This window comes from Nothobranchius furzeri, chromosome 10, assembly GCF_043380555.1.
Source record: "Nothobranchius furzeri strain GRZ-AD chromosome 10, NfurGRZ-RIMD1, whole genome shotgun sequence".
In the NCBI taxonomy this organism is placed as follows: domain Eukaryota; kingdom Metazoa; phylum Chordata; class Actinopteri; order Cyprinodontiformes; family Nothobranchiidae; genus Nothobranchius; species Nothobranchius furzeri.
Genome location: NC_091750.1, coordinates 64773998 through 64787187, shown reverse-complemented (window position 1 = coordinate 64787187; position 13190 = coordinate 64773998). Strand labels below are relative to the sequence as shown.

The following is a 13190-nucleotide window of genomic DNA, read 5'->3' as shown; positions in this document are numbered from 1 at the left end:
CGTGCCAATTTATTAAGTCAAGAATGGCCTTAATCATGTTTGGTTATTAATGAAAGGAGTCCTCTTTGTCTCACATACAGTGCACTTCAAAAGGGCAACAACAAACGATCAAGGGAATCGAGAAGGAATAACCTCTCATCTGCAGTTTTTGTCTTCGCTCTTGTGGAGAATTGCGGCTAAAGTCAAGATGATGCTAATTTTGCCTTTCATGTTGTTATTGGTTATCTTCAAACACTCAACATTTTTATTCTACTTGGCTGCAGAAAAGGGCTGGACCTCAGGCTAGTTTGTTCACCAAACCCGGACATCCGGGCAGATTTTAGAGGCACGCGACATCCGATTAGCTTCAGAGGAAACTTGTCTCACTAAATTACCCGTGAAGTCGCTACGGCCAAAAGAAAATAAAGGACTACTGAAAACGTTATAGATTATGTCATAATCCTACTGAAATCTCATTCATCTCTTTGTGATGCAACTTTTCAAAATAAGAGTTTCAAGGCACAAACACTAGATTGTTCATAGTAACCTGTCTTTTCCTTCTAAGTATTCTTATATACACTCAAACGCAACGCCTTTGTTTCTGCTCCAATTTTTCATGAGATGGACTTAAAGATATAAAATTCATTCCAGACACACAATATTACCATTTCTCTCAAACATCATTCACAAAGCCGTCTAAATGTGTGATAGTGAGCACTTCTACTTTGCTGAGATAATCCATCCCACCTCACAGGTGTGCCACATCAAGATGCTGATCCGACATCATGAGTAGTGCACAGGTATACCATATACTGCCCACAATAAAAGGCCACCCTGGAATGTGCAGTTTTGTCTCACAGCAAAATGCCACAGATGCTACAAGCATTGAGGGAGCGTGCAATTGGCATGCTGACAGCAGGAATGTCAACCAGGTCTGTTGCTCGTGCATTGAATGTTCATTTCTCCATCATAAGCCATCTCCAAAGGTGTTTCAGAGAATTTGGCAGTACATCCAACCGGCCTCACAACCGCAGATGACGTGTAATCACACCAGCCCAGGACCTCCACATCCAGCAGGTTCACATCCAAGATCGTCTGAGACCAGCCACTCAGACAGCTGCTGAAACAATTGTTTGCATAACCAAACAACTTCTGCACAAACTGTCAGAAACCGTCTCAGGAAAGCTCAACTGCAAGCTCATCGTCCTCATCGGGGTCTTGACCTGACTGAAATGGTGGTCACACCACCTACTGACCGGTTCTGAGTCCCCAGACCCCCAATAAAGCACAAAACTGCACATTCCAGGGTGGCCTTTTATTGCACATCGTACATCAATCAGGAAGTAAGGGCATTTAATATAAGTCTTGATTATTGCTTTAGTTAGTTAGAAGTAAAAATCAAAACTGAAATAGAAATTTGATTAAGTGCATAGCTTTAATAAAAAATGCATTTACAATCTCATCATTGTTCACCAGACCAAAAAAACAAACAAACAAGAAAGCATGTACGTTCTTCAATATCCTAAAACATTATGAATATTTTTATATACCTGACTTGAACGTCACCAATAATTTTATTCTGAAATGCACTTACATATTTTTTCTTATTGTAGCCATTTGCAATCAAGCTATCTTAGAAGCAAAAACCCATCGAGTGTTTACCATGCGTAATCCCAAATGCCAGCAAAACACTAATCCCTTGTACAAACAGTTACTCACAGGTAATGAGTTAATAGTGCAGCTCAGCAACGGTGACCTTGTACCCCAGTTCCACGCCCTAATCACCCCCCTCCCCTCCTCCCTGCTCCCTCCCATGTTTACAGCAATTGGATCACCTGCCGCCTGACCGCTGCTCGGAGTCGTTCTTGTCAGAATCAGCCAAGTAGTTCAAATGTGACCAAAATCATTCAGTCCCTTCATTTTTCCCCAGATCTGCAGGAATCAGTGACACAGCTTTGCTATGAAAGAGCCATGACGTTCTGTCTGAGGGGAGGACATAAATACCACCAGCTGCTGTCAGGAAAAAATAAACTTTTCAGGATTTACTGGAGAACTAACTCACAAAACGCTGCCAACATGAGTTGACTGAGGGGAGACAGACAAGCTGCCCTTAAAGAAAACACAAGTCCTTCTTGGTTTTTTTAATAGAACAATAGAAAAAGTCTGAAAAGGCTTAATGAGGTTTCACCGGAATCCGCAAGAACACCCAACACGTCCGTGCGTAAATCATCCAAGAGTAGCAGTCTAAAACGGACGCGAGGATGGGGATTTTCTCAGCAAGGTGTGTCTGTTCGTGCACAGGACATAACAGGATAACGCACGAGACGCCGGATGACGCGCCTAGTTCCAGTTCAGTGCATCCCCCCCCCCCCCCCCCCCCCCCCCCCCCCCAGCCCATCCTGCATCATCACCACCCAGCAGACCCAGAGTCTGGACAGGACAGCCCTGTCCTCCTGCTGTGGCACACGTCACGCGCGTCTGCAGACAAACAGATTAAGGGCACGCACATGTATTTATTTATTAAATAATAGGCACTGGGCGTGCGCGTGCGTGACAAAACAAGAGGAAGCTCATCATCATCACCATTTTTCACTAGCCTGTGTGTGTGACCGCGCGTTTTGCCCTCTTCATCCTGCCCTGCAGTTGGCCTGGACCATGCGCTCACGCACACGCGTTTCAAGCTCATTCACAACAGGCGCGCACCACTCATCCTGCATGCGCTCACCTTTCAGAAGAATCCCATAAACAGTGTAGAGGGTGAAAATCAAATTGCTCTTCAGATTCATCTTGCCGTCTTCTCCTTTCCCCCCTTGCTCCCGGTCTTCCACGTTATTCTCTCCTCTTCCCTCTGGACCCTCTGAACAAACCGACCCGCGCCGAACGGCTTGGTTATCAGCTATCCAGGTGGACCTGCTTGGAGTGCGTATCTTGGAGACGCGAAAAACACAGCCGACTTCACCTCACGTAGTCTGTTTCTGCTTCTTTCTTTCTTTTCAAAAATCTAAATATCCTCAGAAATAATCGTCTGGGTGTTATCAGGAGAACAGAAAGGTACACTCAGTTTGTGGAACTCTGGGAAATAAAAACTAATGTAAAAAAGAAGCAGCCGTAAAGCTTTACGCCGGAGACGCGTGCTCCTCTGATAACAGGATCTGCACTGCTCCTGGTCTGCTGTGGCGCACAGTCTACAGCACAGCTGAGCACGAGTGGATTGTTTGAGTCCCGCCCACAACCTTTGACTGACGTAAACTTGAACCAATAAGGATGGAGATTAGGCGAAGCGGGCAGACAGGGAAGGTGATGCACTGTAAAAAATATAGAAGCTTTTAATCTGTTTTATTTTTGGTTCATTTACAAAAAGGCTTTTCAAAATATTACCTAAAGTAAAATGAATAACAAAGGGTTAACTACATAACTTAATTATAGGGAAATGAAACCAAAGAATGAGATGATTGGGGTCGAGGAAAAAACGTTACACTTTATGTTTATGTTTATTTATTTGGCAGACGCTTTTATCTAAAGCGACTTACAATTTATAACCTATAGGGCATGTTGTGATCTGTGGGGGAAACCGGAGTACCCGGAGGAAACCCACGCATGCATGGGGAGAACACGCAACTCCACACAGAAAGGCCGCAGCCCAGTTTCGAACCTGCAACCTTCGTGCTGTGAGGCAACAGTGCTAACCACTGCGCAACCATGCAGCCCATTTATCTTTAAACTCTTATTTAAAGGAGACATATTATGAGTTTTTAAAAAGTAAAATGAGTGATTTCTTGTAAACAAAACCTGTTTATGACGTTCTTTGCATAAAATCTCAAGTTAGGCTCTTTAAATTTTGACATTTTCATTATCTTCCAGCTGTTTCAGGGCTCTGTCACGTTGAAGCCTATTATACGTCTCCGTCGTATGCTAACAGAGACGTTTTCCGTTTATACTCCTCCAGTGGTGTGCCAGTGTTGTGATGCTATTCTCTGCCAGGATAGCTGAGGGCATAGCGCTTTTTTTGGCGCATCCTGTCATTATTGCAGTCATGTCTCTAAGGTGTTTATGTATTTCAGATATTTTAACGCGAATAAATTTGTTCTCCACCTCCACTAGTCACTACCTCAAAAATCACGTTTCCCGTTATTTCCTGACACATCACAATATTTGCTGCTTATCTTTGTACTCCTTCAGACACGGGTGTATGAGCGTTTATATTGTCAAAATCTTTCTGCGAGATGTTCTTCAATCTGCTTCTTCTATGTTGCTTGATCTGTTTTTGCTATTTTATTTCATTGCTGTTGACAAAGTTAAAGGAAGTGGCATCCTGACCAATCACAGACTTGCTGTCTGTTGCTTTCGACTGATATTTATCAAAGTGGGCTCACTCCGTCTGTCCTCGCGTGCCTGTTGGAGACCTTGCAATGATGGATAATGGCATGGCGTGTTCTTATGTAAAGTAAGAAAACAAGCTTGCTGGCCACGCCCACCCATTCTATGCTCAGACTGCTATGAACTTTCTGAAACTTTTTTAAGTTTTTAAACAGACAAAGTGTAGTTTTTACCATTAACTTCTGGAAATATCCATCAAAATGTTGTAGAAAATGAATGAAACGATGCCTTATTGTTGAAAAATATTGGTGGCTTCGTAACATATAACCATAAAAACCAGGTCTAAAATGCATGGGAACGGGTAAGTCTCTGGGCGACGCCATATTAGACGCCATGTTTTTTCTACAGGAGCCCATGAGGACAAAATGCATTTACTGATTTGTAACAAACATTTTCAAAACTTTCATCCTTCTTAAATGTTGTAGTTTTACACATTTACCTCTTTAATTGTTGCCAGTGATAAAAGGGAGTCTGATGTGCTTGCTAGTTTGCTAAAGTTAGCACTCCCCAGGGCTTTTTGACCCTAATGGGCATCCTTTGGTAAGGTCTTACTTCAACACAAAAATACTGCTTTCTTGCAACAATTCCGGTATCCACTGCCCCCTGTCGCTACGAAAAATGTACACAGTTTCCTGAAGAAGAATCGGTGTTGGGAGCCAAGTTAAGCAACAAATATTATGAAGTGATGTAAAAGGCCACAAATACAGAGACAATTAGGTAAATAAACAAATCTAAAGAAAAATCTAAACTAAAACAATAATTTATCTCTCCAGTTTTCTAATCTCTAATTAATATACTGTATTTTCCGGACTATAAGCCGCTACTTTTTTCCCATGCTTAGAACCATGTGGCTTATAATGAGGTGCGGCTTTACTGAAGATTTTCCTTCACCTGCCAGGGGGTGCTTTAGTAGAAAGTGAAACAGGTGGAAGTCAAAAGTGGAAATCGAAGAAAGTGCTCATTTTAATCTAGCACATGCAAGCAGCCGGCACGACGAAGAATTATTTTCTAATCCATACCCCCTCATCATGGTAACTACATGTATGAGTTCATATGTTGCCACATTTTAGTTGAAGGCCATCAGTCTGGCAGTAAAGGAGGGAAACAGTGCTGCCGCACGTAAGCTTGGCATGAATGAATCCATGGTTCGGCGCTGGAGACGGCAGCGGGAAGAACTCATTCAAGTCAGCTTCACCCGGGGATGATGACAGCAACACGGACAGCGACACCGACATTGCCACAGAAAAGGTATGTGACGAAGCTCTTCTGAGGCTGTTCAACTCCGACACTGAAGAAGAGGACTTTAATGGCTTTAGTGAGCAAGAGGAAGATGAGAGCGAATGACTTCTTCTGGTAGGCAAGTGTTTTGTATTTACTAACCAGGCATGTTTTGAGTGCAGTTTTTATTTTCTAATCATCCAGGGCTTATTAATGCTGTGCCAGCGCTGTTCTTTTCTTCTAAACATGCATGCAAATTACCGGTAATAACGTGTCAGTTCTGTTTTTATTTTATAAGCACCCAGAAATAAGAATGCAATCAGTGCTGTTTTCTTTTCTAAACTTGCAGGAAGTTCACCAGTGTTTAAAATTTGTTTTGTTGAATTAAAACAACAACGAAAATCCTCCGTGTAGCGTCTTTCTGTCTAATTATCTTATGTTATGGCCATACGTGCGCTGTGCGCAGGAGACCTGCATGTGGCTGCAGCGCCGCGGCTTGTATTTGAGTGTGTGTGTGTAGAAAACTTTTTTTTGTTGGTACGGCTTATATTGAGGTGCGCTCTATAGTCCGGAAATTAAGGTAAACTGTTCAAGTTAGAATTGTCCTTATTCTTGCTTGAACTCTTCTTATTATATCAAAAAAGAAAATTTTTAACTAGTAGGTCTTCAAAAATGTTTGATATTTACATTTTTCATGTTCTACTAAACCGTTAAAGCCCGGGCACCTCAGAGGTTTCAGGAGAGTTTTAAACCATTAAAACAAGGAATGACAAAAGCTTATTAACTCTTTACAGCTGTTGAACAACAGAGTCTTGCAAACGTAGTGGTGTATTATTGAGGGCTGCTTTCTATTTCTGCTTCTGTGCATACTGGTTGCAAAACTTTCTTCCAATTGAATGAACACCATGAAAAAAATGTAAATGATTGAAATGACAACTAGAATGAGAACAAGACAATCAGTATGTTATAGTCCAACAGGGGCGGGTTTAGGACTGAAGAAGTTCTGGGGCTTTGCCCAGATGAGTGATGGATTTTCAAGCGTGTGCAAAAACAAAATCAATGTTTTTTTTAATGATACATCATCTTCAAAACTCTGATCACCTTACAGCTGCACAAAGTACTGAACTACATGTATGACCTAAAGGTGTGGTTAACTTATTTAATATTAGCCCAGGTGTTGAACTCTTGGCAGTAAGTTGTCGCCCATATTATTTGCCAAGAGAGTTCACCAGTGTTGTCTTGGCAACCATTTATATTCCACCTTCAGCCATTGCTGAAAATGCATGTGATGCCATCAGCTCCGTTGTCGCTAAGCTACAAACCCAGCACCCCAATGCATTTGTGGCTATATCTGGTGATTTTAATCATGCCCTCACGCTCTCTGCTACACTTCCAACATTTCAACAGTTTGTCAGCTGCTCCACCAGAGAAAAGAAGACTTGGATTTGAGTTATGCAAATGTAAAGAATGCACACATGTCCAAAACGAGACCTCCTGTAGGACAATCAGATCACAATCTTGTTTTTCTCTGCTCAGAATACAAACCACTTGTTCAGAGGCAACTTGTGCCAAGAAGAACTGAGAGAAAATGGTAACAGGATGCTGAAGAAGCCCTGCAGGGTTGTTTTGAGACCACAGATTGGATGACTTTCTGCCAAGGATATGAAGAGGACATCAATGCCATGACTGGATGTGTCACTGACTATATAAACTTCTGTGTGGACAATATCAGACCAACCAGAACAGTGAGGTGCTTCGCTAATAACAAACCCTGGATTACCAGTGAACTGAAGAATCTGCTAAATGAGAAAAAAAGAGCCTTCAAGGAGGGAGACAGGGAATTATTGAGGAGTATACAGAAGCAACTGAAGATCAAGATCAGAGAAAGCAAGGAGTCATACAGGAAGAGGTTGGAAAACAAACTACAGAGGAACAATATCAGAGATGTCTGGTTAGGGATGAAGAAGATCACAGGCTTCAAGCAGAGGAAGGATTGCACAGATGGCAGCCTGGACACAGCCAATGAACTGAACAAGTTCTTCAATAGGTTCAGTTCAGGAACAAACCCAGCATCCTCCTCGCCTGTCCCCAGCCAATCAGACATCCCATCCTCCTCTGATCCAACATTTTCCTGTCACACGCCAGCTCTTTTGTCCTCTAACGCAGTCATGGACTCTTCTGGTTCTATACATCTGTCTTCAACCAAGTCAGGAGATGCTACTGCCCCATCTACCTCCCCCTCCCACCAATCTGTCTCTAGAAGTCAGGTGAAGAGGCAGCTGGAGAGACTGAACAGGAACAAGGCTGCAGGTCCAGATGGTGTCACCCCCAGAGTACTGAAGGCATGCGCAGAGCAGCTCTGTGGGATTCTGCAGCACCTCTTCAACCTCAGCCTGGCCCTGGGGAAGGTTCCAGGCCTGTGGAAGACATCCTGCCTTGTTCCAGTTCCAAAGAAAACTCACCCATCAGTCAATGATGACTACAGACCGGTTGCCCTGACATCCCACATAATGAAGGTCCTGGAGAGACTCCTGTTGCTCCACTTGAATAAGCAAACTAGGACATATCAGGACCCGCTGCAGTTTGCTTATCGCCATGGAGTTGGAGTTGAAGATGCCCTCATCCAGCTGCTTCAACCAATCCACTGTCATCTGGACAAAGCAGGCAGCACTGTCAGGGCCATGTTCTTTGATTTCTCCAGTGCATTTAACACAATCCAGCCTGATGTACTTTGCCAGAAACTCCAGAAGACACAGGTGGGCGCCTCAACTATCGCCTGGATTAAGGAATACCTGACAAACAGACCACAGTTTGTGAGGCTGAAGAACTGCACATCAAACCAGGCGATCAGTAACATTGGAGCACCACAGGGTACTGTACTCTCACCATTTCTTTTCACCCTGTACACCTCAGACTTCCAGTACAAATCAGAGACCTGTCATCTACAGAAATACTCAGATGACTCTGCAGTTGTCGGGTGTATCAGAGATGGACAGGAAGCTGAGTACAGAGAGCTGGTGGAGCGCTTTGTGGCATGGTGTGGAAACAATCATCTGACCTTGAACGCGAACAAAATAAAGGAGATGATTTTAGACTTCAGAAGAAACAGGGTGGAGTCAAACACTGTTTCCATTATGGGAGAAGAAGTGGAGGTGGTTGAGGAATACAAATACCTTGGAGTTCACCTGAACAACAGACTGGACTGGAGAAAGAACAGCCAAGTCGTTTACAAGAAGGGACACAGCAGACTGCACTTCTTGAGGATGCTTAGATCCTTCAATGTCTGTAGCAAGATGCTGCAGATCTTCTACAAGTCTGTTGTTGAGAGTGTAATCTCTTCAGCCATCGTCTTTTGGGGTAGTAGCATCAGAAGCAGGGACCTGAAAAGGTTCAACAGCCTAATAAAAAATGGTGCATCAAAGATCTTGTCACACTGGTCACAGCTGTGCGACTTCTTTGTCTTTTTGATAGGTTGATCCAACGATCGGACACTTAATTCTTTCTCAACCTCCTCCTCTTCTTTGCCGCTCTGATTTTTGAAATAAAGAAAGGATTAAATAGTTACTTTTTTCTGGTTTCTGCTCTCAAGGAGACTGCATGCTTTTTTATTTTCCTTCCCCAAACCCTCATGGTCACCTTCGTCTTTCAGTTTTATAGTTTTAGTATTCCCTTTGTAGCATCATGAAATGTCCTGTTTTTGACCTAAAGGTCATGCTCTGCTGCATCTGCTCGTGTGGAGACATAAAGTCTCTGACACAGGCCTAATCTACATGAGATATTGGCCAAGGCCTTTCATGCCTCTGCTCATCTGAACTGCTTCACCTCTTTACAGCTCAAGACAAGACGGAGAACTCTCTTGATAAATACATAATCAAACAATGTTTGTTATTGCCAATTATAATGTGAATCCAATGTTCAATAAATCTGTGAAATTACAATGTTATTACTTGAGATTATAATTCTGTGATCAGTAGTATATTACAAGTAATTATAATCTTGCCCAGCTGCACTTGACATGTGAGGACACAGAGTAATGCTAAAGTCACATGACATATTTCCTTTTGTTTGATCCAATCAGAACCTTCATTTCTGATGCGAGCCGTGGTTTTCTGTGGTGTTTATAAGCCCTCTTTTGCATGTCAAATTCTGATTCACCAGTAAACCAAATATGACAATTATAAAAGCTATTCCACATCACCTTTAGTTCAGTTCAACGCGTTCAAGAGATGTTCGGACAGGCCATCCAAACACCTCTACAGCCGAAAAAACCTTGCTCGGCAAGCTGGATAAAATCTGTTGCACTTTACACCTGACCGCAACGGTTCCTTCAGAATAAAAGCTGAACCTCATGACCCCTTCAGGGTCTCGCTGACGCCAATAATAACCTGTCGTGACCTGGGAGCATTCCGAGACTATACTGGTCGGCACCGCTGCTGTTTCTACCGGCTTCGGTACCAAGGAGGGTCCACGGACCTCGACATTCTGGATCTAAACGTAGGCTTCCCCTGGAGTACGTAGACCGACAGATGGCGTTTCACGTGTGTTATAAATCTCCAACTAAAGTTTAGAGCGAAACATTCACTCCCACTCAGAACAAAATGCTTCTCTGGATACGAGGTTCTGATAACAACATTCCACACAAATACATCATTCATCTCACGTCTCATTCCACCAAGTTCATCAGTGTACAGAGTGCTAAAGTTAGTCTTGTTTAAATTGTGTAGAAATAAATTTCTTAACTATTTTAAACCTGACTCTCTCTCTCTCTCTCTCTCTCTCATTCCTCAGGGTTAATACAAAGTGTCACGTAATCTCTGCAATAAAAAGTTCTGATCTTCTGGTTAAAATAGTCAAAGATCCATCAAACTGATATTTCATATTTCTATGGAATCTCACATTTTATGGTTCATAAGTAAGATGTAAACAACCCATCGGTTTTCTGATTTTCTTTTTTCTGCTTTTTAATGCCTCAGGTGTTTCCTAGCAACCATATTTCATATTTATACATTTGGTCAATATGTTTATCCAAAGCAAAACTTCTGACCCAAATCTCAGATCTACATGTTAAGTCAACCAACCTCTTCCAGTGATGACATTTTCCTGTTGGTCACTCTTCACTCCAGCAGAAATAACCTCTGCAATGGGCTTGAGTCCAAGTAGCCACCCCCTATCCCTTCCCCTGTAACTCAATGTTTTGTGACTTGACAAAGGCAGATTAATACCTGCCTTGAAGAGAAGTGAATTGGTCCTTAGGCAGGACCCAATGAGGTGTTTGCTAAATGTTTATTTAGTGTGACTAAAAAACAAACTGTCATGGATCAGGTCTGTTATTTAATAATTTGGCAATCACATCCTATATCATAGTATGTCTAATCCCTCATGACACCTTTTTGTGATGAAGCACGCTCTCTTTCTCTCCCTCCCCTAGACGGTGTCTTAAGCCTGATTATAAAGTAGCTTCTGAATTCATCCTTTGCATTATTTATAAAATGGTCTTCTTTACTTGAAGTTGCCCATAAAAGAATTACATTTTGATCACACATAGCCAAATAACAAAAAGAAAACACAAAATGATGCAGTAATGTAAGGTGTAATTTTAAAGTATTATTTGAAAAAGGAAAGTGGAAATTTGAGAAATAGATGATTAAATCATGAAGAATTTGTCTAATTCCGTCCCAAATGTCACTTTGCTGCTAAAAGCTCACTCTTTCAGCAAAGAAAGCAACCTGAAACCATTCTAAACCAACTATTGACCTCCCTTGTTACATTATTATCCGTGATTAACCATATTGTTTTTAAAAGCTGAGTTCAGTTTCACAAACCACATCAAGGCCTGATTATTGAAGTAGCTTAAGAAAATATTTCAATGGAACCTGTCTGACAACATGAAGTAAAGCTAAAATATTTTAAAAAGCAGCACATCATGCCTCGTTCTAAAAACAGAACATATCTCCAGTAGAACCCGGAACACTACAGTTCTGAGTTAAAGTTTAGGTCAAGCATTAGCACCCCGAAGGCATTCTCAGTTATTCGGTGAGTCAAAAGCAGAACTTTTAACATGTGTGTCACATTATATCTGGTGTGAAACCATTGCTGCTTTTAAAAAACTGAACTAACAGTGAAACATGGTGGTGGTCCTGTCATGGTCTGAGGCTACTTTGGCAAGAACATCCAACCGTTGACCTTAAACAAGCCGTCCATGATGGAAAACCCAATGTTGGTGATTTTTTTTAAAGGTGTGGGAAAGTCATTGAAACAAAACATTTGCAGTGATCCCTGATAGGAATGAATGCCTTGCAAGCTGTAATCAGGGCTAAAAAAAAAGCCCACAAGCGATTGGATCAGCACGGACAAGTCTGCTGCAGCAGAGTGGCAGCACACGGCAGGATTTGGAGTCTTATTTCCTGATAATTGGACATCTTGCCTCGGATTGAATAACTGCAATGGGCATCTCCAAAAAGTGCTTGGATCCTTTCGAGCGGCCAGTCAGTGAACTGATAGAAACAGCACATTCAAGTTTCTGCCTCACCTGGGATTTCTTCTGAGCTCCAGATGGCAGATAGACCCATCTCACTGTCACACACACACACACACACACACACACACACACACACACACACACACACACACACACACACACACACACACACACACACACACACAGCCATTAAAGCACATCCAACTCTCAGAGTTACGAGTAACCACCACCTGCTCCTGGCTGAGACCATTGTTCACTGGTCCTCCTAATGCGGGCTGACACATGTTGCCAAGCTGAGGGCCCGGCACTTCAGCTCAGATGGAACAAGGCGGGACGCGGCACAAATCACCTCACCTTTCATACTGAAGCCTCCTTTTATCCATGCGTCTCTGTGCATGTTCAAATAAATGACCTACTTTGTCAAATGTGTACAAAGCAATTCACAATGACAAATATGAAATGAATTTTTTTCCCATTGAAGTAGCAAAAATAGGAAGAGATCAAAAATAAAAGGACGGCACAAACAGCATTTCATGTTTCTGCCAGGGAATAAAAGGGAAACAGAAAAAAACATAACAGTCACAAAAAAGTTAAATTTAGGAGTGAACTAAAGATATTTCTTAAATGTCTGAAGCACTCAGTGTCTTGTGTATACTGACTATTAATTGTTTTGCTGGAACTGAATTTTTTTCCTTTAGTTTTATTAAATAAAGCTATGATTTGCATGAGCCAGCTGGAGAAGGAAACACTGATGCTCCTACTTTACATATAAACAGACTTGCATGAACCTGACAAAGTCATTTATTTTAACAGGTAAACCTGGTCTCTTAAACAAGGGTGACAGTGGTGTAAATAAAACATAATATGGACAACTTAAAGTTCCCAAAACAATTGAGAGAATAGTTGAAAGACTAGAGAGAAGTCTTGCAGGAGTGTTCTGAACAACCTGTAGACCAAAGGTGTTGTCTGTAGCAGGACATCCTCAATGAGAGGAGGAGGGTTTGAAATTTGAACGGTTAGAAGCTGAAAGCCACGCCTCATACCGCACATGTGCAGGGGAAGCAGAGTAAACAGACAGAGCTAAATAAAATTCATTGTAGCGTAGCCCCTCCTGTCCACCAGATGCAAAAGCATCACC

The 13190-nt window shown here is 42.2% G+C and overlaps 1 protein-coding gene across 3 annotated transcripts in view; it reads right to left on the bottom strand.

The window, feature by feature from the left end:
• The window catches only part of cadm2a (cell adhesion molecule 2a), a 387220-nt gene extending 384282 nt beyond the window's left edge, over positions 1 to 2938 (bottom strand). For 2 of the 3 annotated variants that reach the window (XM_015961708.3, XM_015961707.3), the window contains exon 1: positions 2705 to 2904. In XM_015961708.3, coding sequence (XP_015817194.1) covers positions 2705 to 2765 — 61 coding nt within the window. In that variant the 5' untranslated portion in view covers positions 2766 to 2904. Of the gene's footprint in view, positions 1 to 2704 lie in introns of all 3 variants that reach the window. The other variant, XM_015961706.3, reaches the window with a different exon arrangement.
• Positions 2939 to 13190: the final 10252 nt, after the last annotated feature.